General features: G+C 39.1%; 5 protein-coding genes across 5 annotated transcripts; 3 read left to right on the top strand and 2 right to left on the bottom strand.

Moving 5' to 3' along the window:
• Positions 1 to 233: 233 nt before the first annotated feature.
• Positions 234 to 1,243, top strand: LOC109217200. The gene has a single exon (XM_019381424.1). It carries the CDS (start codon positions 812 to 814, stop codon positions 1,022 to 1,024), a length of 213 nt encoding a protein of 70 aa, XP_019236969.1. The 5' UTR covers positions 234 to 811; the 3' UTR covers positions 1,025 to 1,243.
• Positions 1,244 to 2,688: 1,445 nt separating this feature from the next.
• Positions 2,689 to 3,234, bottom strand: LOC109217197. The gene has a single exon (XM_019381421.1). It carries the CDS (start codon positions 3,055 to 3,057, stop codon positions 2,851 to 2,853), a length of 207 nt encoding a protein of 68 aa, XP_019236966.1. The 5' UTR covers positions 3,058 to 3,234; the 3' UTR covers positions 2,689 to 2,850.
• A 16,579-nt stretch (positions 3,235 to 19,813) lies between these two features.
• Positions 19,814 to 20,509, top strand: LOC109217202. Its single transcript, XM_019381426.1, has one exon. It carries the CDS (start codon positions 20,088 to 20,090, stop codon positions 20,295 to 20,297), a length of 210 nt encoding a protein of 69 aa, XP_019236971.1. The 5' UTR covers positions 19,814 to 20,087; the 3' UTR covers positions 20,298 to 20,509.
• A 705-nt stretch (positions 20,510 to 21,214) lies between these two features.
• On the bottom strand, positions 21,215 to 21,849 carry LOC109217201. The gene has a single exon (XM_019381425.1). It carries the CDS (start codon positions 21,708 to 21,710, stop codon positions 21,498 to 21,500), a length of 213 nt encoding a protein of 70 aa, XP_019236970.1. The 5' UTR covers positions 21,711 to 21,849; the 3' UTR covers positions 21,215 to 21,497.
• A 1,816-nt stretch (positions 21,850 to 23,665) lies between these two features.
• On the top strand, positions 23,666 to 24,201 carry LOC109217198. Its single transcript, XM_019381422.1, has one exon. It carries the CDS (start codon positions 23,861 to 23,863, stop codon positions 24,068 to 24,070), a length of 210 nt encoding a protein of 69 aa, XP_019236967.1. The 5' UTR covers positions 23,666 to 23,860; the 3' UTR covers positions 24,071 to 24,201.
• The last annotated feature ends 502 nt before the right edge of the window (positions 24,202 to 24,703 follow it).

Here is a 24,703-nt window from a genome sequence, read left to right as displayed (position 1 = left end):
ACACCAGTAGAACGGGTGAAATGGATATGTTTGTTTTGCACAAGCCATTCGTGTTGCAAAATTTCATCCAGCTCAATTTATACGATTTTGTTAAAGGAGCATAATTGTTGAATTTGTCGACTCAGGCGCAATGCTATGTAGTCCGCAGTTTATGCTGTCAAAGTGCCAGGCAGTCTAGTATAACGTATTCGTAGTTTTTGTTTTAGGGAAGACGTGAACGTTCTTTTCGTCATCTGTCGCGACTAATTTCTCGTAAAGAAATAAGGTAGGACAACATTGTCTTGAGGAAAATAAGATCAAAGCATTTATTTAGAATGTATCTTGTGGGAGTTTGGGGGTCGGTCGAGAGAATCAGAATGTTGATCTCGTAAGCAACCTACTTTGTGCTTCTGAACATCAAAAGCAGCAACCCCACTAATAGACACAAGGTTGTGATATAAGCAAAGGATAAAGTGCGACTCCGAATACCTTCATTGGGTAATGTTCTGTTTTCCCCTAGCTTACTCCATTCTACTCCGGCTCTCTTCTCTTGTGTAAATTCCATTGTTATAAGGGGAACCCTGTAGTAGTGTATACACCTTGCCCTGTATGGGAAGACGATAGACCAGTGTACATGTAAAGTATACTACTCTGACAAGGCTTCGAAAAACTTTGAGATCATCTAGTCTCTTGGGACTTGAGGGGTCGATAGCCTAATAAAGTATCCTCACTATAACTTTTTGATAAGAGGTTCAGTGTTTACTAGTGGTTGTGCTTAAGCGAATCCAAAAGGGGAGAGAACATACAGCGTTTGGTGAGTGAAGAGAGGAAGATGTCCGATTGGGGTCCGGTGTTTGTGGCGGTGGTGCTCTTCGTACTGTTAACGCCAGGTTTGCTGATTCAGGTACCAGGTCGCAATCGAGTTGTTGAGTTTAGCAACTTTCAGACTAGTGGAGTGTCCATACTGGTTCACTCAATTGTGTACTTCGCTCTCATTTGCATCTTCTTATTAGCCATTGGGATCCATTTGTACACGGGTTCTTAACTCTTTACTAGAATCCTAGAGATCATGGACGGCCATTTTCCTTTTTTACCTTTTTTAGGTTGTGTCATGTTTGGTTGTCTTTTTTTTTTTTTTTTTTTTTTTTTTTGCTTTTGTTTCTCTTTTTTAACATTCAAATATCAATTCAATCTCTTATGATTTGACGTGATGTATCATCGGTTGGGAAAGCTCTGATTATTAATAAAATGCTCTTTTTTCTTCTTTTGCTATCCTGTTATTAATAATGCTAGTAATCTTTTCTCGCACTACTAGTTACCTATAAATTACTAACAAGTGGAAGACACCATGGGATGTTGATTGTTGTGTGGGGCCATAGTGGCAATTTCTGTTTGTTGAATTGCATATGCATCTCAAAATCAGAATCATTTACTTGCAAATTTTGCTGTGTTAAATCAATTATTTGCGGTTGTTTGTTTTTTCACCTAAAATAGAGTGATTGCTAATTTGCAATTTATCAAAGGACTAACTTTGGCAGAGTTTTTGGCTAATATTATCCCTTATCTTTGAGGGTAGGTCTATTTTTGTCCCTCAAATATAATTTTGAGCATATTTAGTCCCTTAAGTATGCTAAAGTGGAGCACCTTTAGTTTCACTGACACAATGTGTTCAAAAACTAACGGTGTTACCCAACTTGATTCATGAAGCAAATCTTCTACTCTGAAGCAAACATTTCCTCTCCTTTTATTGGATAACGCAAATTATTACTTTAATTCCTCATTTTTAGATAATGTCTTCTAAAATTTTGACCTTAAAATTATCCCCTTATGTGCCAGTTTCAATGAGAAATGACACTGTATAGTCGCTATAAAAATAATAGCCGAAAAATGTATATATATATATATTCACACACACATTTTGTATGAAATACAAAAATTATACAAATTTTATATACTTTTTCGGCTACCAGATGTAAATAGTTTCTGGCACGAGCTAAAAGTGATAATACAACCTGGTTATTTGTTTGCTTCAATAATATGCCTAGAAGTGATCCTGACAGCTCCATTTTTTTCAAATTTTAACTATACATACATACATACATATATATATATATACATACATACATACATATATATATATATACATACATATATATATATATATATATATATATATATATATATACATATATATATATATATTACACTTAAAAATTTCGGTTGATCTTTCCTAAACGAAAAGTTAAAATTTGATATATATTTTTCCCTTAAGTATACAAATTTATATATTTTTTCGGCTATTATTTTTACAACGGCTATACAGTGTTATTTTCTCATTGAAAAAGGGCACAGAAGGGGATATTTTCAAGGTCAAAACTTAAGAAGACATTATCTAAAAATAAGGAATTAAAGTGATAATTTGCGTTATACAATAAAAGGAGAGGAAATATTTTGCTTCATAGCAGAAGATTTGCTTCATGAATCAGGGTTGGGTAACACCGTTAGTTTTGAACATATTATGTCAGTGAGACTAAATGTGCTCCACTTTAAGAGACTAAATATGCTCAGAGTTATATTTGAGGGACCAAAATAGACGTACCCTCAAAGATAAGGAACAATATTGGTCATAAACTCAACTTCTATCCCTTTAAAGCGGGAGGATTCTTATTATTAAACTATTGAATTCAATAATTCTAAAGGCACCAATAATTGAGTCAATCCATCATCTCTTTGACTGAATTATAGCTGGTTGAGACTTGAGATAGAAAAAGAAACGGAAATATTGAAACAGAATGGGAACCATTGGACAAACAACATGAGAATTGAATCCAAAGGAAAAAGCAGGTAGTAATATCTGTAATTTCTTGGTAGCTAAGCATAGAGATGTATATTGAGAATAACGAGGAAGAGAATAAGAAACAAACCAAAGAAGACAGTGTGAAGCAACATAGAAACGAAGGTAGTCTTCATATTCATGAAATCAACAGGCCTATTCTTCCCTGGCATTTGAAATATTAGTCCTGGACATAGAAATGCAAATAATGCTGTCGCTATGATCGGAGCTGCCCAATCCTTCATCTTTAGTTTCTTGTTCGTTTCCTGTTTTGCTTCTCTCAGTATTTAACCTTCAACTAGAGAAGCTTACAGAAGAGAAAGAGGAGTGAAGAAAAGTAGGTTAAAAAGGAGGAGCTTTTGATACGTTAATAATGGGCGTGGAAGTAGAAAATGATATTGAGAATCCCATAAAGTTTGCTAATATATGAAAATTCCCCGACCACTTTACTGTTTATTCCCATTTCTAATTTCTTATTACTAGTAGTGTATTAGTTGAAGGGGAGCCTTGGCTTAGCTGGTAAAGATGTTGTCATGTGACCAGGAGGTCACGGCTTCAAGCCGTGGAAACAACCTCTTGCAGAAATGCAGGGTAAGACTGCGTACTATAGCTTTGGTGGTCCGGCCCTTCCCCGGATCTTGCGCATAGCTGGAGTTTAGTGCACCGGGCTGCTCTTTTTAGTAGTGTGTTAGTTATGGATGGTGGAGTAAGGGCAATAATGCATCAATTAATTTGCTCTGCTATTTTTGCAAAAATATGGTAATACTAGCTAGCTAGCATAATAGTAGTACTATTATAAACTTCCACGCCTTTCATAGGAGGCTATGACTTAGGTTGCTAGTATTGCCACTAAAATTAATACGCTTTTCTCATTTTCTGGCCTTTGTCGACCTTCACATAAAATCTATGGTCTACTCGCCTCAAATTATTGTCACTCGTTAATATATATTAGTGTTTGATTATATCACAATTCATGTTTTATTTTTAAATCTTTGTAATTTGCCCTTCGGACTTTGAACAACAATTTAGATACTAAATGGTATTTGAATCTGGTCATGATTTAGTCTTTTATTAGTCAGCACTTTAAAGGCATATATACGTAGAGAACGGAGAGGTAAAAGTGAAAAAGGTAGGACGCAAACGAGGAGGTATTCGCATTATCCGACCAGCGCATGGGAATTGGATCTTCCCATACGGTATTGTGGTATCATGTCTGTTGATTTTCAAAACAGCTCTTATGCCAAAAGAGTTTGATTTACCATCAGGACATCATTGAGAATGAAAGATGTTTGCCTCGAAAAATACGAGTAACAATTAAATTTGATTTGTGATTTTAAAGATACGTGTTTTTAATTCAATACCAATTAATAATCAAGAAATATGAAGTAAAAACGAAAGAGAAAGGTGAATCGAACCCGATGTTATTCAACAGCAATGACCTCGAGCACAAGGACCTCGAGGTAGGCTTGGTATAATAAGAACAAGTATAAAAGCAAAATAAGAACAATAGAGTTAAAGGACAATGCTGATGAACAGTAGGCGAAAAGGTAGAGAGTATATTCTTTGATCAGTAAAAAGATGGTCTTACAAATGATTGGGGTTCCCTTTTATAATAGAGGACCCCTGAATAAGAAATATTTCTATTTACAGTAGGGAATATTCTTGTTACAGCTGTCTAACCGCCTAGTACGGAATTGTACGATCTTATTCCGGAATTTGCGCCATGATCTCAGGGACGTGGCAGGAATCTAGCTCGCTCTGGTACAAATCCATAACGGTACTATTTCGAGGTCGAGCGCACTTGGCCTCGGTATTCTTCGAACTCCTGCCTCCGGGCATTACGCTCTGTCTTCGAGTTCGAGCCTGGTCCACTTTCGAACTTGACCTCTCTCAGACTCTGGCCTAGGGCGGAACCTCGAGCTTCTACACCGGGGGCATATGACTTTGACCGTATACAGATAGTCCCCGCGTTTCTTAGAATAAGATGATAAGAAACGATTTGCACCTCGACTTCACGTAGGTGCTTGAAATGACCGGAAATGTCACGTCGGCGTTCTTCCCAAAAACATCAAATGCGTGTCAGTGTTGGTCGGCCACTTGCGCCGCCGATCCGTCCCCGCCTTTCTATAAATAGGAGGCTATCCTGTTGAACAAAGAACTGTGCTTTTTTCATCTTTATCTACTTTTGATCTTTTCCCTTCTTTGCTTCCTTCTTTACTCGTCTATTTCCATGGTCCGAACATGGTCATATGGCAGCAACTTTACCAGTTATGCCAAGGTTCCCTTTTTCGAAGCTTTGAATCGAAACAACGTGAGGAGGGCGCCGAATCCTTCTCGCATCAGAAAATATGCGAACTTTACACTACTGCTTATCTCTCTTAACTTCAACCTGGTGTAGCACTTCATTCCTTTTGCTCTCCATGGAATGAGGTGGCACTATCTTCTACTAACCTTTGCATCCTACCCCGGAGCAATGTCCCAAGGATAAACATTCTTGGATCGTTGCTCGTGCATCTTGCAACCCTTCTGATTTTTCTTGTGATAGAAGGCGAAGCTACATCTTCCGGTCTTCCCTTCTGGTCTTTTTCTTTTGCTGCTATTTTTTAAAGGATTACGGCCCAAAATTTCAACAGAACGTTCAATCCCCGCTACTAAAAATATAGTTACATTTATCGAAGACTTTCTGCCTCAAATCTCTTCGGGCACAAAGATATTCCCAACGGTCAAAACGGGGTCCCCGGGAAGGAGGCTCTAGAAGATGATGCTCTCGAGGACGTGGCCTCAAAAGTAGATTAGGTTTTTGGCTTTTGTTTTTTGCTTCTTTGTTTTTGTGTAAGTACCCTTCGTGGGTGTTGTAGTTATATTTTATAACCATCTCTCGGAAATATAAAAGAATACCTTTATCTTCTTTTTGGCTCGTGTTCAATTCCGTTCTGTCTTTACTTGTGAAAAATTTGATTGTATAATTTTAAGGACTAGCCCAAACACCGGACTTAGGACATAATATACCTTTAGGTTTTTAATCAACCAGTGTAATATCCCTTAAGGCTCTTGTTAATCTTCGAGCTGAGCTTAAACCGATTCGATGCGAACTCGGAACATCAGGATTCCTGAGTCCGAGTTAAGTGAGAGCAAGGTCTCGAATTTGAAATAAAGTTATCCCTTAGGCTCTGTAGACGATCATCGAGTGAGAAATTCCTTCGAACTTGGGTAGCGCTTGGGCTTAGTAGTCAAGCGAGTACTTGCTCGAATCTTGAAATGAAGTTAGCCCTTAGGCTTTTTTGTAGTCCCCGAGTGAGAAATTTCTCAAACTCGGGTAGCCCTTGGGCTTAGTAATTAAGCACTTTGCTCGAACTCGAAATAGATTGATAAAAAATGAATTGATCTTCGACGCCTCAATTCTGATGCCAATCTTGTGACGTCAGCGGTTGAAGTGACTGAAAAGGTTGCTTTTGTGCGGTTTCCAAAGTCATTTATTGGGGGCGACTGACGGTCGACTTTTTGGCTTCCTTAGTAGGCTTGAATGACCTCTATAAATAGATAAACTTCACAATCTTGCGAACTTTATTCTCATATTGTTCTCAAAGTCTCATTAGCTCTTTCAATTTCTCTGAATTCTCCCTTCTATTCTATCAGTCCTTACTTCATTGTCAACATTTTGAATTTCCTCATTATAATGGCTAAGACCTCTAAATCGGTTCCCCAGAAAGAAAAGGCTTCTTCATCTTCTCGATCGACCAAGAGTAAACCGAGAGTGCCCCCTCGTATTGAGGAGTGCATTCCTCTGCCATGCGAAATAACATCCGATTTCAAGATCGAGAAACTCGTGTCGACATCAGGCCGATGCGAGCCCATATCTCGATACGTCAGTTTGATAACCAAGGATGAGCTTGCACAAGTTAAGGATGACTGCAAGTGGGAGAACAAAAAAGTAGTGATCCCTCCCCCCGAGGAGGATATCACTACATACAAAGCGGGGTACTTAAGCGTGTATACCTACCCATTCATGCTGGGCCATGTAATCCCAACTCAGGGTCCCATAGATCCGGTTATTTTTGACTTTTTCCAACGGTACCGAGTGACGCTTGGCCAGATCTATCCTTCGTTCGCGAATCGTTCATTTGATTAGGTTCTTTTCGAGTCAGGTCGAGGGAATGCCTTTCAACCTCAACCATCTGATCAGACTGTATAGTCCTCGACTTTATCGCGGTGGCTTGATAAAACTGCAACGCCGATCCTTGAAATCTCTTTTTTCTAGTATTGATGAGGATAAAGACCGAGGGTGGATGAGGCGGTTTGTCCGAGTCAAGACCTCCGACCTAATTCCTGCTGAATGGATGCCGTTCCCCGAGGAGTGGAACATGAAACGTAAGTACATAATAGGTTTATACCCCGCTTCCTTTTTCCTTTTCTCGATTTTATCTTTCCGCTCGATTTAACCCTTTTCTGATGGTGTAGCTACTGCTTGGTTTCCTGGTGGGGTCCCGGACCTCGAAGGCTGGGTCCGAAAACTGGCTTCCACTTCCTCTTATTTGGAGCGTTGCTAGCGAGATTTAGCAAAAGGCATATGGGAGGCCAAAAATCATGGTGAGTTCTTCCGTTTGCTTACTTGTATTTTCTTGGAATACTTACTTCGATTTTGTGCAGGTCTTGGAGACGCCGTTGCTATGCGGCCGACCCCGGGTGGTGAAGAAGAGACCCCGAAACCTTCTAAAGAAAAGAAAAGAAAAGAAAAAGGGAGCCATCTGCAAACTCCTCGAAGCCCAAGAAAAGCACAGCTCGAAAGTACAAGGTCGATACGGTGTCCTTATCTCCGGAAACGGCCCAACGCCTTCGAGTTTTCAGGAAGAAGAAGAAGAAGATGATGATGACTACCTTATGGTAGCCCGTGAAAGAGGAGGCATCGGTGCTTCGAAGTCCGTCGATCCGGTGATAGTTGATGTGGTTCATTCCAGAGTCGAAGAGATCTCCGAGGGGAGTTCAAACAAAGTCCTCGAGCCATCTGGCAGTAAAAAGGCACCTTGCCAAGGAGGCCATTTGTGGGGCGAGGCTGAGAGGCCCGATCCCGACTACCTTCAAATAAAAGAGAATGCCCTGAGCGGACCACTTGGGGTAATCAATGTGGATGACTCACCGCCTGGTCCCGAGTTCTCCGAGGGGCAAATTCGATATGCTCAGAATATGAAATCTTCTGAAGTGGGGGCGAGCCTTGAAGGGCATGACATCTTCCGAGAACGTCTCGCAGGGATTGAAGATGGCCCCGACCCGGATGCTTCTTTCATTTTTGATGAGGCTCGCCGACTCTTCAAACAAGTGAGTTTTCTGTCCTTTAGAGTTACGCCTGTGCTTTGCTTTTGTTGCTCTAACCTTTCCCCTTTTTTATGAAGGCTGTGGTGCTCTACAAAAGGGCATTTTCCAAGTCTCGAGCTGATCTTACTCGATGTGAGACTGAGCTTAAAAAGGTCTCGGAAGAGATGGATAATCTTAAAACCCTCTATGCCAAGAAGGAGGAGGAGATCAGCGGTCTTCAAGCCGAATTGGCAAAGGCTTGTCAGCAACGAACTGCGCTTATCGAGGAGGTAATACTCCCTCCCAAGTTTTGTCATGGGATAATTTGTTCGATCTTCTAACAACTTTATTTTCTAGTTTCAACGAAAAGGCGAACTGGTGGAGTAGCTCCTGGAGGAGCTCAAGATGAAGGAGGTCGAAACCCTGGGTTGGAGGCAAAGCATGGACGATCTTGCTTCTGAGAGAGAAACCCTTCGGGAGCAGCTGGCTTCGCTTGAACGTCAGTTCCAAAGTGTGAAGGAGGAGCGCTTGGCTCGAGGCCGCGAAATCGAGGAGCTCAAAGTTAATTTTGCCGCTGAGCTGGCTAAGACCAAATTTGATGTTGAGGAAATTATGTCCTCGTATCGAGCCGATGCCGAAGCAGCTAATGCTCGGGCCAAGGAGATCTCCCTGCAGCCGAAGTTAAGTTATCATGTGCACTCGACCATGCTAGGCGAAAGTCCCGGAGGGAAACCCTTGAGGAGGTGCACGCTCGTGGCTTCGATCTTTCAGCCGATATCGAGAAGCCGAAGACCTTGGAAGAGGAGGCTGCTCTCTGCTTTCTGATGAGGATGATTCAGCCAGTGGTTCCGAGAGTGGAGGAGACGAAGACGAAGTCCCCGAGGATGAAGCTCTCGAAGATGCGTCCCCTGAAGATGTGACCCCGAAGTAGTTTTAGGTTTCTTCATTTTGTTTTTGCGCAAGTGTCCTTTGTGTAATTATCTTCTGTAATCATCATTTGGAAATATAAGGGGAACTTTTTATCTCATCTTTGACTTGTGTCGGATTTCATATTATCTTTTTTTACGGAGTACTTCGTTTGTATAACTTGAGTGATTGGTCCGAGAATGGTTTGAGCTTGAGATGTAGTTAACCCTTTGTCACACCTCCTTTTTTCTACACCTGTGAGGGTGTGAAGGAGTTTTTCCAATTAAAGGACAGTCGGAACGGGATTTATTATTAAGAATTAGAGTCGCCACTTGGGATATTAATGGTGTCCCAAGTCACCGGTTGAATCCCGAACCGAGGAAATTATGACTCTGTTAACAGTCCGCGAACCAGAAATCCGAGTAAGGAATTCTGTTAACCCGGGAGAAGGTGTTAGGCATTCCCGGGTTCCGTGGTTCTAGCACGGTCGCTCAACTGTCATATTCGGCTTATTTATCTGATTTCAAAACATGTTTTAGCTTATGTGCTTTTTAACTTTGAACAGCTTTTATTATTATTATTTTAAGAGAATTGCAACGTCGTGAAAACACGTCTCGAACCGCGTCACATAAATGCACCCGCGATTTTTGACACGTTTCGACTTCGTTGGGAGTTGGATTTGGGTCACATAAATGTGCACCCGTATTTAGGAAGGAAAAATTATTTAAATTGCGTGCCTAAAGAGACTATCGCGTTATTATCTTTGGAGAAGGCCGTGAACTTCGCTAAACGGCCCATCTCGAGGTCTAGATATTTTTATAGAAAACAGTTAAGAGGGCCACGCTATTTGTGATTTTATTTGGCGCGGCGCACCTCATTTATTTTAAAGTCGACCTAAAAGAAATATGCTTTTTCTATTAAGTATTGTCTCTACTAATAAGAAAAGGCCCCAATTAATTAGCACGTCCAAGTATTATTGCTAAGAATTTCAGAAAGATAAGATATTCAATTAGGTGTTGAACTTAAACAAAATAGCCCCAAAGAAACGTTCAGTTTTGTGGGCCTTAAAACAGGCCCTTAAGAGAAAACAGGCCTTAAAACAGGCCTTAAACGTTCAGTAAATAAACGCTGCCCAAACATGGGCCTTGTGCAGAAGAAAAGCAGGCCCAACCGGAGAATATGATCAATGAAGGTCCTATAGCTTGTTAGGCCTAATATCAAGACAATTGAACCCAAAACAATTATATGTGTTCATATACTTCGATATCCACTTTTAACTTGTGAACTATGGAACAAGAGACTATTTTCAGAAGCTGAGACAGTCTAGCCTTAACAAGTTGATGCCTACAACAACTAAATGATTCAGAATAACTTTACTGCGACAAATAATTGACTACTCATGATTCAACTGAATACGAAATCAGAATTGGATTATACAAGAGTCAAAACAAAACTGTTGAACGTTCAATCCCTAGGCTGATTTAAACCTGTATTTCGTGCTTGGATCTAAATTTATATACTAAAACAAAACGCTACTGTTAAAGCTTAATCCCAGCACTGTATGTAAACCTACGTGAGTCAGATGCCAATTGAAGTCAAATTATGCTACAAAACTACACTACACAATTGCAGTTGATGGTCCTATCAAGTCAAATTAAAGAAATCTAAACAGTCCAATACAGTCCAAAGTTATTACAAATTTAACTAATGAAATTAAACCCAGCTACATTGAATAGACGCGGATAACATAAACATCAAGCCAAGAGCAATAGGATTTTCATTTCAACTTCTCAAATAAAATACACATCACCATGTTTAGAGCTTGTACCTAGTAATTGCAAATAAGAAGGCAAAAAGTGAGATCAGCAGCAGCAGATGTCAAACAGCAGTTTTAGAATTGAGTTCACAGCTCGGCAAACGATATCAAACCAGTCCAGAATTGAATTTAGAGGAGGACAGCATCAACACTCAACCAAATAAACTTGAATAAACCCAAACCAGCATGAAATTGAACCCAGAGATTCACACACTCAGCAAATAACCCAAATAAACTTGAAAATGAACACAGAACCCCTCTGACACTTTCAGCAGACAAAAATTCGACTCAAACTAGCTTAACTGGACTCAAACTCATTCGGAATAGAACCAATATACTTCAGGAAAGCTTCAGCAATTGGAAGAGATGAAGATCATTGCCTAAACTCGAAATTAACCTATAAAATGCAATGTAACAGTGTTTTTTGATTTTTACTGCATTTCTGTTTCTTTTTTTTTTTTGGATTTTTGAAGATTTGGAGTTTGGATTTCAAATTTCAGATCTGAAACTTGTGGACAATGAGAGGGAATTTTTAGAGGCTCCAAACTTGTGAATCAAGGCAAATGAATGCCTATTTATAGGTGAATTTAGGGTCCAATTTCAGATTTTCCCTTTACCCATTAGTCCCTATTTTAATTCTATTTTTTACCCTTTATTTTCTGACTTGTTACACAAGTAACTACCCTAAGTTTACTGAAATATGCACTATAGTCCATCCTAGAAGGTTCTATACCCATTACAAATCCTATTCTACCCTTAGCTTACTTCAACAATTACCAAATCTGATTAAACTACCCTTTTCCCATGCCTAAACTACCCTTAGCACCCCCTGAAATTACTGAGCTAAACCAGGCCATCCTAAACTAAAACCTATCAATGCTAAACAATGCTAAACACTGAATTAAGGCCTTACTAATGATAACTACTGATTAAACGAGGCTAACTGACTAACTCAAACATTAGAAAAAAAAAAATCAAAACCAGCAAATCCTAAACAGGATTGACTAAGACGACTAATGAAGAATTATGACGATCAACCACAAACTGAAAACAAGCATTTAGCAGGACAGATTCAAAACGGAAAAAAATTAAAACTAAAACCTAAGATTTAACAGAACAGGATTAAATTAAGCCAATAATATTAAGCTCAAGCTAAGAACAATTACAAGAACAAGACGAAAAAGCACACACATAATCAAAGACAGAATCGAACAAGACTTACTGATTTTGAGCATTCGACTGACCATGAGACGAATTTTGACCAGCTATCTGTTGTTTGAATCCTCCGGGATTCTTGACACGTAACATCCCTAATCGTGTGTTTTCAAAAGAAAACACGTGATTAGGGAAATTACGGTCCAAAATCCCCAAGATCTCTGAGCTAGGGTTCTGCCGGACTTTGGGACTTAAAATTCGTAACGTTCCGGGCAGATTCGAGACAAGTGGCTATGGGGGTTGGGTAGAGGAGACTTAAATGAACCTAGGGTATCGATTTGGGACCATTTGGCATACTTTGGGTCTTGGCCGGAAAATATTCAAATCGAGATTCGACCAATTCCAGGCATATTCGAGAGAAACTAACCGGGGATTTGGATAGGGAAAGGGAAAAGGGACCTAGGGTATTAATTTAGACCGATTTGTGAGAAGTTGTGTCATGGCCGGAAAAATCTTCGATCTAATATTCGACGCTTTGGAGTGGGATTCGAGACAAACCAAGACGGGGGTTGGAAAGAGGAGAGGACACTGGTTCTAGGGTGTAAATTTGGAATGATTTGGACGCCGGCCGCCGCCGTGAGCGATTTCCGGCCGATGGCGGACGGCGGAGGGACGGTGGTAGACGGCGGTGTTACGGTGGTAGGCGGCGGTGTTAGGGTGGGTCTCTGAGGTATGGGGTGAGAGAGAGAGACGAAGGGGTGGGGGGGTAGAGGTTCGGACATATAAATATTAAACAAACCCCAGTTCCGGACCGTTGGATCAACAGAGATCAACGGTCCTGATTTGGTCTGTTAAAGCGGGGTCGTTTTGGATTACTGCGGGAGAGACCGGGTTCTGGGGGCGGGTCGTCGGCCAGTTTGGACGGGTATGGGAGTGGGTTTGGGGAAAACGTTTGGGCCTGGGGCTTGGGAATTAAAGATGGCCCAAACAGACTTATATTTCTATTTCTTTTCAATTTCAAATCTTTTTCTTTTTTTTTTTCTAAATAAAACCTATATTAATTTTAAACCAAAATTATCCTACCAAATTAGATTAATGTTCAAAATAATATTTACAACAACTAATTAAGTACCAAACTAAAAGAAAACTGCAAGATTCGCAGCTAAATGCAAAATGCGTTATTTTTTGTGATTTTCTATTTTTTGTAACACAAATAGATTACTAACTAATAAAAAAAAAATGCCCAATTAAATCCTAGATGCAAATGCAACATATTTCTTGTATTTTTCATGAATAAAATAAACATGCACAAACAAATGCAAACAATTAACACAAAAAATTCCACCAAAATCCACAAAGTTGAAAATAATGAAAAGAAGTAATTTTATTTTGAATTTATGGGAATAATTCATATAGGGAAAAAATCACGTGCTCACACCCTTAGATCTTTATCGATAGGTATAATAATCTTCGAGTTAAGTTTAGATCGATCCGATGTAAGCTCAGGGTATCGTGACTCCTGAGTCCGGATCGAAATGAGAGTGGAGTCTCGAACTATAAGTTTTTGGCCCTTAAGCCTTTCGCAGTTGGCCCTTGGGCTCTTATATATCGGCCCTTAGGCTCTTTAAGTTAGCTTTTAGGCTCTTTAAGTTAGCCCTTAGGCTCTTTTAGCTGGCCCTTAGGCTCTTTAAGTGGGGCCGATTCGGCCTCTAGAATGGCTATATAATTTTTTCCTCATTTTGGCTAAAAGACCTAGTAAAAATTTAGTTATGCCTTAGCATGTGTTTTTGTACCCGTTGGGTTTTTTCGAGGGTTCGACGTGTCAGGACCTTGTTTGTGTACTGATAGTCGAACACCTCTTGAGGTTTTATCGAGAGCTTACATTTATCGAAGCTTTTAAATTATTCGAGGGCTGAATTTATCGAAGCACGTTACATTTTGCTTTTGCCGAGGGTAGCCTGATTTAACCAGTTTTAACAAAGTATTTGAAGGCCTTTTATTAATAGCGGAAGTCAGACGTCTCCGAGCCGTATTGTTTAGGCCGTAGCTTTTTATATGACCGTAGTCTTTAATATGGCCGTAGCCTTCGGGAGTGTTGCTTGGACTTGTTACCCGATAACTTTATGAATTTGTTTGGAAAGTTAGTCCCCGAGTATATTAGCCTTGGCCTTTGTTTTGAGGGGATGCCTCTTTGAGGTCTTATGAGTCCGAGTTTTGATGGCTCGGGTATATTGGCTGTTGATGGCAGTCTCCGAGTATTCGGAGGTGCTTTTATGTTTTGGCTCTTGAGCCGTTTCCCGTAGGATTATAAGTGTAGAGCTCGTGCAATAGTAGATTTTTTCGGGATGCAAAGTGTTTTTGATCTAAACAGAATGCTTATTCAAGTAATTTGATACATGCGTACATGTATTGCCGTCAAGGCTCGACTATTCTATATGGGCACGGTTCATCTAACCGTTTGGCCCATTACAACATTTTCCTATCGAGGTCCTCTTAGGCGTGAAGTGTTTTCCTTGAAAATATAATCTCTGAGGGTGATGCCCCCAGTATTCGAGGTTGATTGAAAAGAATCCTTGGATACTGTCGAGTTCTCTTTAGGTAGCACATAATTGTTGCCTCGTTAAAAACCTTGCCGGTAAAATCCATTTGGGACAAAATCCGAGCTAAGGAAAAAAGAGTGCAACGCATGCTTTAAAACCTAAGGTCTTCGGGAGCTTCTGTCATGCCGAGTTTGTAAGATCCTCTACCAACAACTCCGAGGACTTGCTGCTGTCCACGATCGTGATATCTTTGAAAGCCTTGATCTTGTCGGGTATAATTTCGATACCTCGATTTGACACCAGGAAGCCGAGGAGCTTACCTGAGCCAACTCCGAAGGCGCATTTCCCTGGGTAAAAGTTCGTGTCGCATTGCCTTGAAACTTTGAATGTTTCCTGCAAACAAATAAAAATGGTCCTCTATGCGCAGGGACTTAACCAGTCATATCATCAATATAGGGTTTCATTGCTTTACCTATTTGTCATTTGGACATCCTGCCAACTGGATGTTGGTACGTGGATTCTCGGACAGATGCCTCCTGTTTTGCTTCGTTGGTTTGAACCCAAGATCGGTGCTCAACCAATGCGTGGCGGTTTCCGGTGGAATCCCTGTTGTATCTAAATGGGACCAAACAAAGAAATTCATATTACCAATAAGAAACTAAATGAGTTTTTTCCTGAGTTTGGCGGTTAACCCCGTTCCCAGCTGCACCTTTTTCTTGGACGGTTGACTTGGTAGCGTCGGACTCCTCGGGAACAACGAAGGTTCGAGGAGTCAGGAAGTTCTCTTCTTCGCCTTCGATTACCTGTTGTTTCGATTACTTCGAGGCTGGGAGCCGTGATTGTTATTTAGCCGTCTGCTTACCTTTAGAGCTCGATTTCTCCGAGGCCAAGGGTTCTGGTATCGGCACCACTTCCTCGATTGCAAACATCTCTTTTACAGCATGCTGCTCCCCGTGGACTGTTTTCACTCCTTCCTCTGTCGGGAATTTCATCATCTGGTGGAGAGTCGAAGGTACTGCCCTCATGTTGTGTACCCATGTTCTTCCGAGAAGTGCGTTATACCTCATGTCACCCTCGATGACATGGAACCTGGTGTCTTGTATGGTCCCGGCTACGTTTATTGGCAAGAAAATCTCTCCTTTTGTTGTTTCGCTTTCCATGTTGAAGCCATTTAGCACCTGGGATGCGGGTATAATCTGATCTTGCAGGCCAAGTTGTTCCACGACCCTCTATCTGATTATATTTGCCGAGCTACCTGGATCTACTAAAACACGTTTAACTTGAATTTTATTTAAAAGAATAGAGATTACCAGGGCGTCGTTGTGAGGTTGGGATATGTTTTTTGCTTCCTCCTCGCAGAATAACAGGACGTCCTCGAGCACATAGCTCCGAGTCCGCTTTTCTCTTGTGATCGATATTTTGGTGCGCTTGAATACAGGACGTTGGGGGACATCAAATCCTCCAATAATCATGTGGATTACATGATGTGGTTCTTCTAGCTCGTTTTTCCTTGCATCTCTCTCTCTGAAGTGGTTCTTGGCACGATCACTTAGAAATTCTCGAAGGTGTCCCTCGTTGAACAATCGAGCCACCACTTCCCTTAGCTGCCGACAATCTTCTGTTCTATGACCGTGCGTACCATGATACTTTCACATCAGGTTCAGGTTTCTTTGAGAGGGATCGGTTTGTAGGGGCCTCAGCCACTTGGTGTCTTTGATTTTTCCAATAGCCGACACGATCCCTGTTGCATCCACGCTAAAGTTGTACTCTGATAATTGGGGAGCCATCGTGGGGTCGGTATGTTTATCGAACCCGCTCTTACATGAGTCCCCGAGAACTTTGCCCTCGATCGTTTCTCCGATCGCTCCGGGGAATGTTACGGCTTGGGCCGTTGTTCCTTCGGTCGGTATATGGTTGATACCTTTCCCTGTTTGATCTCGAATCCTTGTTCGTGTCCCTCAGGGGCTTGGCCACGAACCTGTTAGGATGAACTGAACCCGAGGGGGCTCCTAATTGGTCGTCCTCAACCCTGATTTTTGACTGGTAACGGTTGTGCACATCTGACCACGTCACAGCTGGATACTCGATCAAGTTCTACTTTTGTTATCGAGAAGCAATTAAGCTTCACTAGTTCAAACCCTGCATGAAGGCCTGTACTGCCCAGTCGTCGAAAACCGGCGACAGTTCCATTCTTTCCATTTGAAACCTGGACACGAACTCCCTCAACATCTCGTCGTTCCTTTGTTTTATTTTGAAGACATCCGACTTTCTCGTGGACACCTTTATGGCCCCGGCGTGAGCTCTGACGAAGGCGTCTGCTAGCATAGCAAATGAATTAATAGAGTTAGGAGCTAGGTTGTGATACCAAATCATAGCTCATTCTGAGAGTGTTTCCCCAAACTTTTTCAACAATACTGACTCGATTTCATCATCATTCAGGTCGTTTCGTTTGATCCAACAAGTGTATGAAGTAATGTGTTCATTAGGGTCGGTTGTCCCGTTATATTTGAGTATATCGGGCATGCGAAATTTCTTAGGAATGGGCATCGAGGCTGTGCTCTGAGGGAACGGTTTTTGTATGAACTTCTTGGCATCTAGACCTTTCAAGACTGGAGGTGCCCCCGATATCTGGTCTACACGGGTGTTATAAGTCTCCACCTTCTTGTCGTTATCTTTAATTTTCTTTTCTCCGGACTCGATCCTCTTAGTGAGCTCTCTTCGAGCATTTTCATAATGGTGGGGTCAGTCCCCGAGCTGTCTCCATTTGGTTCTTCCGGCGTTGGTTCAGCACGTCGATTGTTTTCCTGTTCAGCTGCACTCGGGGTCTTATTCTGACTTTGAAGTTGAGCGATGGCGATTTGTTGAGCCTGCAACATCTGACCCCTACATTGTTGTTCTCACCAAGACCTTCGTTGTCATGAACGGGTGTGAGCTAGACATGTTTCAGCCTGAAAATCAAAGATTCTTGACAAGAAAAAGTGTAAAAATAGCATGTGTAATAAGAATCAGTAAAGAAATAATTACTATTATCTTTAGCCCCACGGTGGGCGCCAAACTGTTTGCCTCAAAAAATACGAGCTTAAATTTGATTTGTGGTTTTAAAAATACGTGATTTAATTCAATATCAATTAATAATCAAGAAATATGAAGTAAAAACGAAAGAGAAAGGTGAATCAAACCCGATGTTATTCAACAACAATGACCTCGAGCACAGGGACCTCGAGGTAGGCTTGGTATAATAAGAACAAGTATAAAAGCAAAATAAGAACAATAGAGCTAAAGGACAATGCCGATGAACAGTAGGCGAAAAGGTAGAGAGTATATTCTTTGCTCAGTAAAAAGATGGTCATACAAATGATTGGGGTTCCCTTTTTGTAATAGAGGACCCTTAAACAAGGAATATTTCTATTTACAGTAGGGAATATTCTTGTTACAGATGTCTAACCGCCTAGTACGGAATTGTACGATCTTACTCCGGATTTTGCGCCATGATCTCAAGGACGTGGCAGGAATCTAGCTCGCTCTGGTACAAATCTATAACGGTACTATTTCGTGGTCAGGCGCACTTGGCCTCGGTATTCTTCGAACTCCTGCCTCCGGGCATTACGCTCTGTCTTCGAGCTCGAGCCTGGTCCACCGGTTTCGAACTTGACCTCTCTCGGACTCGGGCCTAGGGCGGAACCTCGAGCTTCTACACCGGGGGCATATGACTTTGACCGTATACAAAAGAAAAAGAGGATAATGGAGATTCAACAAATACAAGTAGGGATGTACAAAGAAAATCGATAAACCGTACTAATCCGATAATCCAAGTCAAATCGGAAATAATCCGATTGTGGTTTGGTATTGAAAAAAAAACCAACCGTAATTGATTTGGTTTTAACTAAAACAATCAAACCGAAACTAAAACAACCTGATAGTATATTTATATATACAATTTCTAAAAATATTTTATATATATAAAAAAATTTGTGATATAATCAATAAATAATTCTTAAATTTTTCTCACAATTTTATCTTTTAATGTATTGTTTCAAGTTTGGACTTAACATTCTTGAGTGTCATATAAATTTTATAGCCCATAAATGTAGTAACTCAAACAAAGTTCAAATCAATACTAATGCTAACAAAAGAAATTCAATTCAACACTAGGAATGACAATAATGTTAGAAATCTATTTTTTAGTTTTACATTAGTTTATAATGAAAATACATAACTTAATTTATCTTTTTCTTTAGTGCTTAGTTATGTAATTAAGACTTATTAGCTATACTTATTTTAGCATGACTTATATAAATATTTTTAGATTATGTTAATTTTCATTATGCCTTATTAATTAGCAATATTTACTTTATGCAATTTATTATCATTGTTATTGAATCTTTTAGTATAATGCTATGACTTATCTCATAATATTGTGTTATTTTCTTGAAAAATATAATATATAGTTGTATCTTACTAGGACTAAAGAAATATTTGGAGCATAAGTTACATATTTTGTGCTATGAAGATTTTACAGGAAAAATATCCGAAAACTCGAGAAAAACCGAGATTGAAAAACCCGACTTTGTGAGTTTGGTTTTGATTTATAGATTAAAAAATCCGACACTATTAATTTGGTTTAGTAACAACCCTAGATACAAAGACAAGTTTGATAAAGTACTAAGCCTTGGTGTCTAGGAATAAAAGGTAGAATAAGTTTTATTCAAAACTAGGAGAACCTAAAAAATTATTTAAATCAACTTGGTGGAAGTTGTTTCCTGCTCAAAAATATTCTGTCATCCAATCCTCTCCTCTTCTTTATCTTTTAATTACTTCTATATAAAACTTTATCTCTCGCTTTTAAAGATCTTTTTGGTCCTCTGATTTAATTTTCAGCGGAATATATTCTTTGTACATAAAGTTGAAGGGTATGTTATTCATCAGCTACTTATAATATCATCGGGGTAAAACTGAATTTGGCCAGAAGGGAATAGAAAGAGAGAAAGTGAAAAAAATTATGTCAAACCTTCTTTCGCACAACTCTTGGGCTTCTTGAGTAGAGAATAATTTACCTAAATGTTTATATTAAATCATACTGATTAATTTTTTTAAATAATAATTGATGTAAAAATACATATGAATTTTAATTTGTAATTTTTTATATAAAAATTACATATTTTATTAATACTATGTAAATATTTTGTGCGAATATTTTTTTTTCAATTGAATATCAATTCACTAAAAAATGTTCCCTTTTGCCTCTCTCTTCCTTTGTGTTCTCTCAAAGCATAGTTAAGATCAAGAAATTGCGGAAAGTAAAACTGGTGTTTAGCATTTGTAGGCTATTAATAAATGCTTTTAATGTCTTGTGCTCACAAATGGATCCAAAAATCTTAGTGAGTAGTGTCCTTGTCACAATATAGTACCCCACTAAACTAGAAATTTCCTATCTATACTTTCTTGGCCGCTTTCTCCATAAGCTACAGCTACTCTACTCTTTTGGGCTTCTATTCCCCTTTCTTTTTTTCTCTTGCCTAGGTTTTTCAATTTCCACCTGCACCAGACTAGTTAATTCTTATTGCTGTTAATGGCGGATTGGGGACCAGTGCTGATCGGAGTTGTACTCTTCATATTGCTGCAACCTGGGCTTCTGTTTCAGATACCTGGTAATAATCGTACTCTGGAATTTGGGAGCATGAAGACTAATGGAAAAGCTATTGCTGTTCATACTCTTATTTTCTTTACGCTTTATGCTATTCTCATTCTGGCTGTTCATGTTCACATCTATACTGGCTGATCTTATATAGTCCAGATCTTCTCGAAATCCCCTTTTATGCTATCATTTTCACTAATCGATGAGGGTTTTATTTGTAAGTTGTTAGCACTTTTCTTACTGAATTTAAGATCTGTTTCTTTGTACTTTTGGTTTTGTCAAGACGAAATATGAAGAAAGATTCAGTCTTTGAAATGAGCTGTTTTAATTATATATGCCCAATTTATTTGCGTGCTGTTTCTCTTGGTTGCTCAAATGCTTATTGGACTGCATCTTTTTTTGTTTGTTTTTGGGTCTGAGTTGCTTTCCTGAGCCGATGGTCTATGAAAAATAGTCTCTAAATAGTTTATCTATCCTCACAAGGTAGGGTAAGGTGTGCAAACACACTATCCGTCCCAGACCCTACAGTGTGAGACATTACTGGTTATGTTGTTGTTGTTGTTGGGTTTGAGTTGAGATTGTCTTCTAACTCTTCCTTCCTCTCAAAATCTATAGAAAACTAATTAAGGTGGTGTGATTGTGACAGCAAGCTGCAATAGAGCTGGAATATAGTCGATTCTAGAATTAATAATTAATAAGTATACACGCGAAAAAAATAAGTGGAGTCGATATACAGTATATATACATATACACATACTTTTAACCTAGCTAAACGGTATAATTGACACCGGTTAGCATAAGGTACCTCCCACTGCTAGGGACTGTTTCCTAGGATTATTTGTGCAAGCGGCAATTTTGTTCAAATTATAGTTTTTAATCTCAGTTTGGTGCTTAATTTTAATGTTTGAGATCTGAAAGGTCCAAGCCATCGCTTGCACCTTGAGAAAGGATTGATTCTGTCTTTCTTCCATTTAGCTCAATTTAATAATTAAAGCAGATATGCGGGATGTTGCATTTGTCTAACATATATATACCATGTTCCCTGTAAAACCCCCCGCAAAAAAGAAAAAAAAGAGAGTTGATATTAAGAACCGTCATGTACAGAGAATAAGATAAAAGTGGTCCAAAAACTTCATTTGCATGAATTTGATAAACATTGATGTTGAGGGCAACACTTTGTCAGAGTATTTCAGAATATCACACTAGTTCAAAAGAAAACAAACACAGAAAAAAGGTTGATAAAACAAGAATCCCCCTTCAGCAAAAGCCATCAAAGAAGAGTTGAGAATTTGGCTGGAGCAGCAGGGTCGAAGAGAACTTATAAAACTGACTTTGTTGCCAGTATCAACCGGATCGTATGTGAACACCAATGGCAACTATCAAGATTGTATATATACAGAAGAATAAGATGGCATGAACTAGGATGGAAATCCCACTGGTGTACATGTTCCCGAACTCAATCACCCGAGTCCTCGCCGGTAACTGGAATAGCAATCCTGGTGAGAGTAAGATGAACATCGCCACTGCAACCACCACTGGCCCCCAATCAGCTACCATCTTTATTTCACTATCCTGTCTTTCTTTATCTAAAGGAAATTACTAGGTACTCGAAAATTTGAGCTTTAAGCGATCTATCTGTTTCTTGCTGTTGTATATAGTTGTGGTGTTTGCAAATTTGTAGCAGCAGATATATGGCAAATGTAGTGTTTTGCTTAGTGAAGAAGGAGAAGGGGATATACTAAACGTGAGGGTTAAAAGCAGGCAGTGTGTTTTAAAGGGGAAGAAAGGTATGATTTGTGGTAGTGGAGGGATTTTTGCTTTATGGAAGTCGACAGAATATACCAACTTTATGTTTAAGTTTCCGATTATTCAAGAACGCGCAAGTCTTTCTTTTGCATTTTGCTTTACACATTTTATTACATAAATTCATCAAGGTGGTGTCTTTATAAAAGATTTTGAAAAAGAAGGCGGTGGACGTGGAAAGTAGAGAAAGCCAACAATTTGTTGCGTTTACAATGCACAATTCTTTGGCTGATTTCTTCAACATGTAACCCTTGGGAAATGATTTGATGGCTTTGGCAATGTTTTAAGTTATTATTAAAGTGCGGGCCTTTCTAATTTCTTCAATTTATTGTTGGTCCGTAACAGATGAAAAGAGCTGGGGGTGCCCACTGTGGATTTGCTTTTGTTTAAACTTCAATTTATTGTTGGTTTATTTTTTCTAGCTTTGTGACGTAATTGGAAAGAATTAAATACATAGCCGCTTTTAGAATGATCAGATTTAGCTAACATACACTGTAAAACAAATGTTACACTATGAATGTATCTTAATCCGTTGTAGCATGTAATTTACCCTAATCTTTTAGGTTGCTGATTTCACCTATTTATGGATGACTACCTGTAGAAGTTAAACTTGAAAGGAATTAGGTGGAAATCAGCAGTCAGATGACACATTATTTTGGTTAAAATAGCACGGTCTAGCCAGTTTTCAGACCGGTCATTCAAAAATAGCCAACGTTTACCAAGTCAATGAAAAATAGCCACTATTTTGCTCCAACAGAGATCGGTCCAGCATAATATACTGGAGTTCGGTGCACCTGTGTATGAACTTCCAGCATTTATGCTGGAACTCCAACACACGGAAAGTTCCAGCATAATATACTGGAGATTCGAGCACTTGTTTATGAACTTCCAGCATATTATACTGGACCATTATACTTTGCTGGAACTCCAGTATATTATGCTGGAGTTCTAGTGTACTTATGCTGGAACTCCATCATATTATGCTGGAGTTCTAGCATACTTATCCTGGAACTCCAGTATAATATGCTGGAGTTCAAGTATACTTATGCTGGAATATACTGGAGTTCTAGTGTACTTATGCTGGAACTCCATCATATTATGCTGGAGTTCTAGCATACTTATCCTGGAACTCCAGTATAATATGCTGGAGTTCAAGTATACTTATGCTGGAACTCCAGCATAATATACTGGCGTATTTTTCGGGTTTTGAACAGTGTTTTTGCTCAGATTTATCTTTACATGGAAATGGCTAAATTTCGATTACTTTTAAAACTGGGCTATTTTTGAACTATCACTTGTAAATCTGGCTATTTTTGAATTTCTCCCATTATTTTGACATATTGGGTTGACGAAATGGGGTTTCGTCATGAATGGGCTCTTATCTTTTACTATCTTTTTCTTCTTTTCCTCGAGCAGCCAGCAGGTAGGCCCATCTATGTTGGGTTGGACTGCTGTCTTGATATAAGACTATCTAAACCAGTAAAATTTATAGTTTTTGCACATGCTTACAATGGCCCAAGCCCACAAAAGAGTGTGCCGTCTAGGAGAAGAAATATGAAGATTCTCAATTGTTGCGTGGTCGGCAAATGATAATCATGTTAATTGCTATTCGCTATCAACTGATAATACGTGTCATTAAACAAAACGCTTTATTTGTCTCAGAATGCGGTAATTTCTGTGTTGGCAGAGTATGCATTGTCTTGTTTCACTTGTCCTTAATTTGCTGAAAAAGAAATTAAGCCACGGCTCTACTTATCTCAAAAATAATAAAGGTGGAAATTCCATGTCTATAACTCTGGTTAATTTACTCTTCCCAAATTCTCTAAAGATCATTGGTACTTGTTTCCTTTTAATTCTTTTCCTTTATCACTTATAGACACATCACTTATATCAGACTAACAGAGATGGCTGATTGGGGACCAGTGGTAATAGCAGTGGTGCTATTTGTGCTGTTGAGCCCTGGGCTTCTCTTTCAACTACCAGGAAACAGCAGGGCGGTAGAGTTTGCCAATTTCCAGACAAGTGGACTCTCCATTTTCATACATACTCTTCTCTTCTTTGGCTTCATTACCATCTTCCTTATTGCCATCGGTGTCCACATTTACACCGGCTAGAAACATCCTCAAATGACAATTACTTTATCTTATTATTATAAGTTCTTTCAAGCTACACTATGTATTCATTTGGTATGGGTCAAGGTGTACTTTGATACTCATTAATACTATGATACTTATTTTGTGTTGAATTTTGGGTGCTTATTACGTAGTACATACATTCACATCTTAAATTGTTTGACTACTTTTACTATGACATGCTCGTTGAAGGTATTAGCAATATCAATATGAAGACCAATGACAATTTTTGATAGCGAACCCCATATTATGTCAGATTCTCCAAATGTTGCATTAACCAAAGTACTTCATGCATTGAGCTCTACTTTTTTTTGGTAGCTTAGGTCAAATCATGGTCTAAGAAGGCTTAAGAATTATTATAGCCCAAAATATATGCATCTTTACGTTAATTGTCTAATACATAAACTGATTGAATCCACATATTTGGAATAATTTTTTTTAGTTTATTTATCCAATTGCACAACTAATTGGGGTTTATATTTATGATCAGGTGTTTAAACTCAAATATAATATTGCTGCTAATTAATACAGAGCAAAAACGGTACCTAGCTATAATATAATAGAAACTTTTTTATTACTTTTCTTTAGGTTCATTAAAAATTACTTTCTCTGTCT

The sequence above is a fragment of the Nicotiana attenuata genome, unplaced genomic scaffold (genome assembly GCF_001879085.1).
Source record: "Nicotiana attenuata strain UT unplaced genomic scaffold, NIATTr2, whole genome shotgun sequence".
Taxonomy (NCBI): domain Eukaryota; kingdom Viridiplantae; phylum Streptophyta; class Magnoliopsida; order Solanales; family Solanaceae; genus Nicotiana; species Nicotiana attenuata.
Note: the sequence above shows the minus strand (reverse complement) of the source record. Positions and strands in the feature narration are given on the sequence as shown.

Excerpts from the sequence above, each read along its gene's own strand:
- LOC109217200 (XM_019381424.1), top strand. The coding sequence starts at position 812 with ATGTCCGATTGGGGTCCGGTGTTTGTGGCGGTGGTGCTCTTCGTACTG.
- LOC109217197 (XM_019381421.1), bottom strand. The coding sequence starts at position 3,057 with ATGAAGGATTGGGCAGCTCCGATCATAGCGACAGCATTATTTGCATTT.
- LOC109217202 (XM_019381426.1), top strand. The coding sequence starts at position 20,088 with ATGGCGGATTGGGGACCAGTGCTGATCGGAGTTGTACTCTTCATATTG.
- LOC109217201 (XM_019381425.1), bottom strand. The coding sequence starts at position 21,710 with ATGGTAGCTGATTGGGGGCCAGTGGTGGTTGCAGTGGCGATGTTCATC.
- LOC109217198 (XM_019381422.1), top strand. The coding sequence starts at position 23,861 with ATGGCTGATTGGGGACCAGTGGTAATAGCAGTGGTGCTATTTGTGCTG.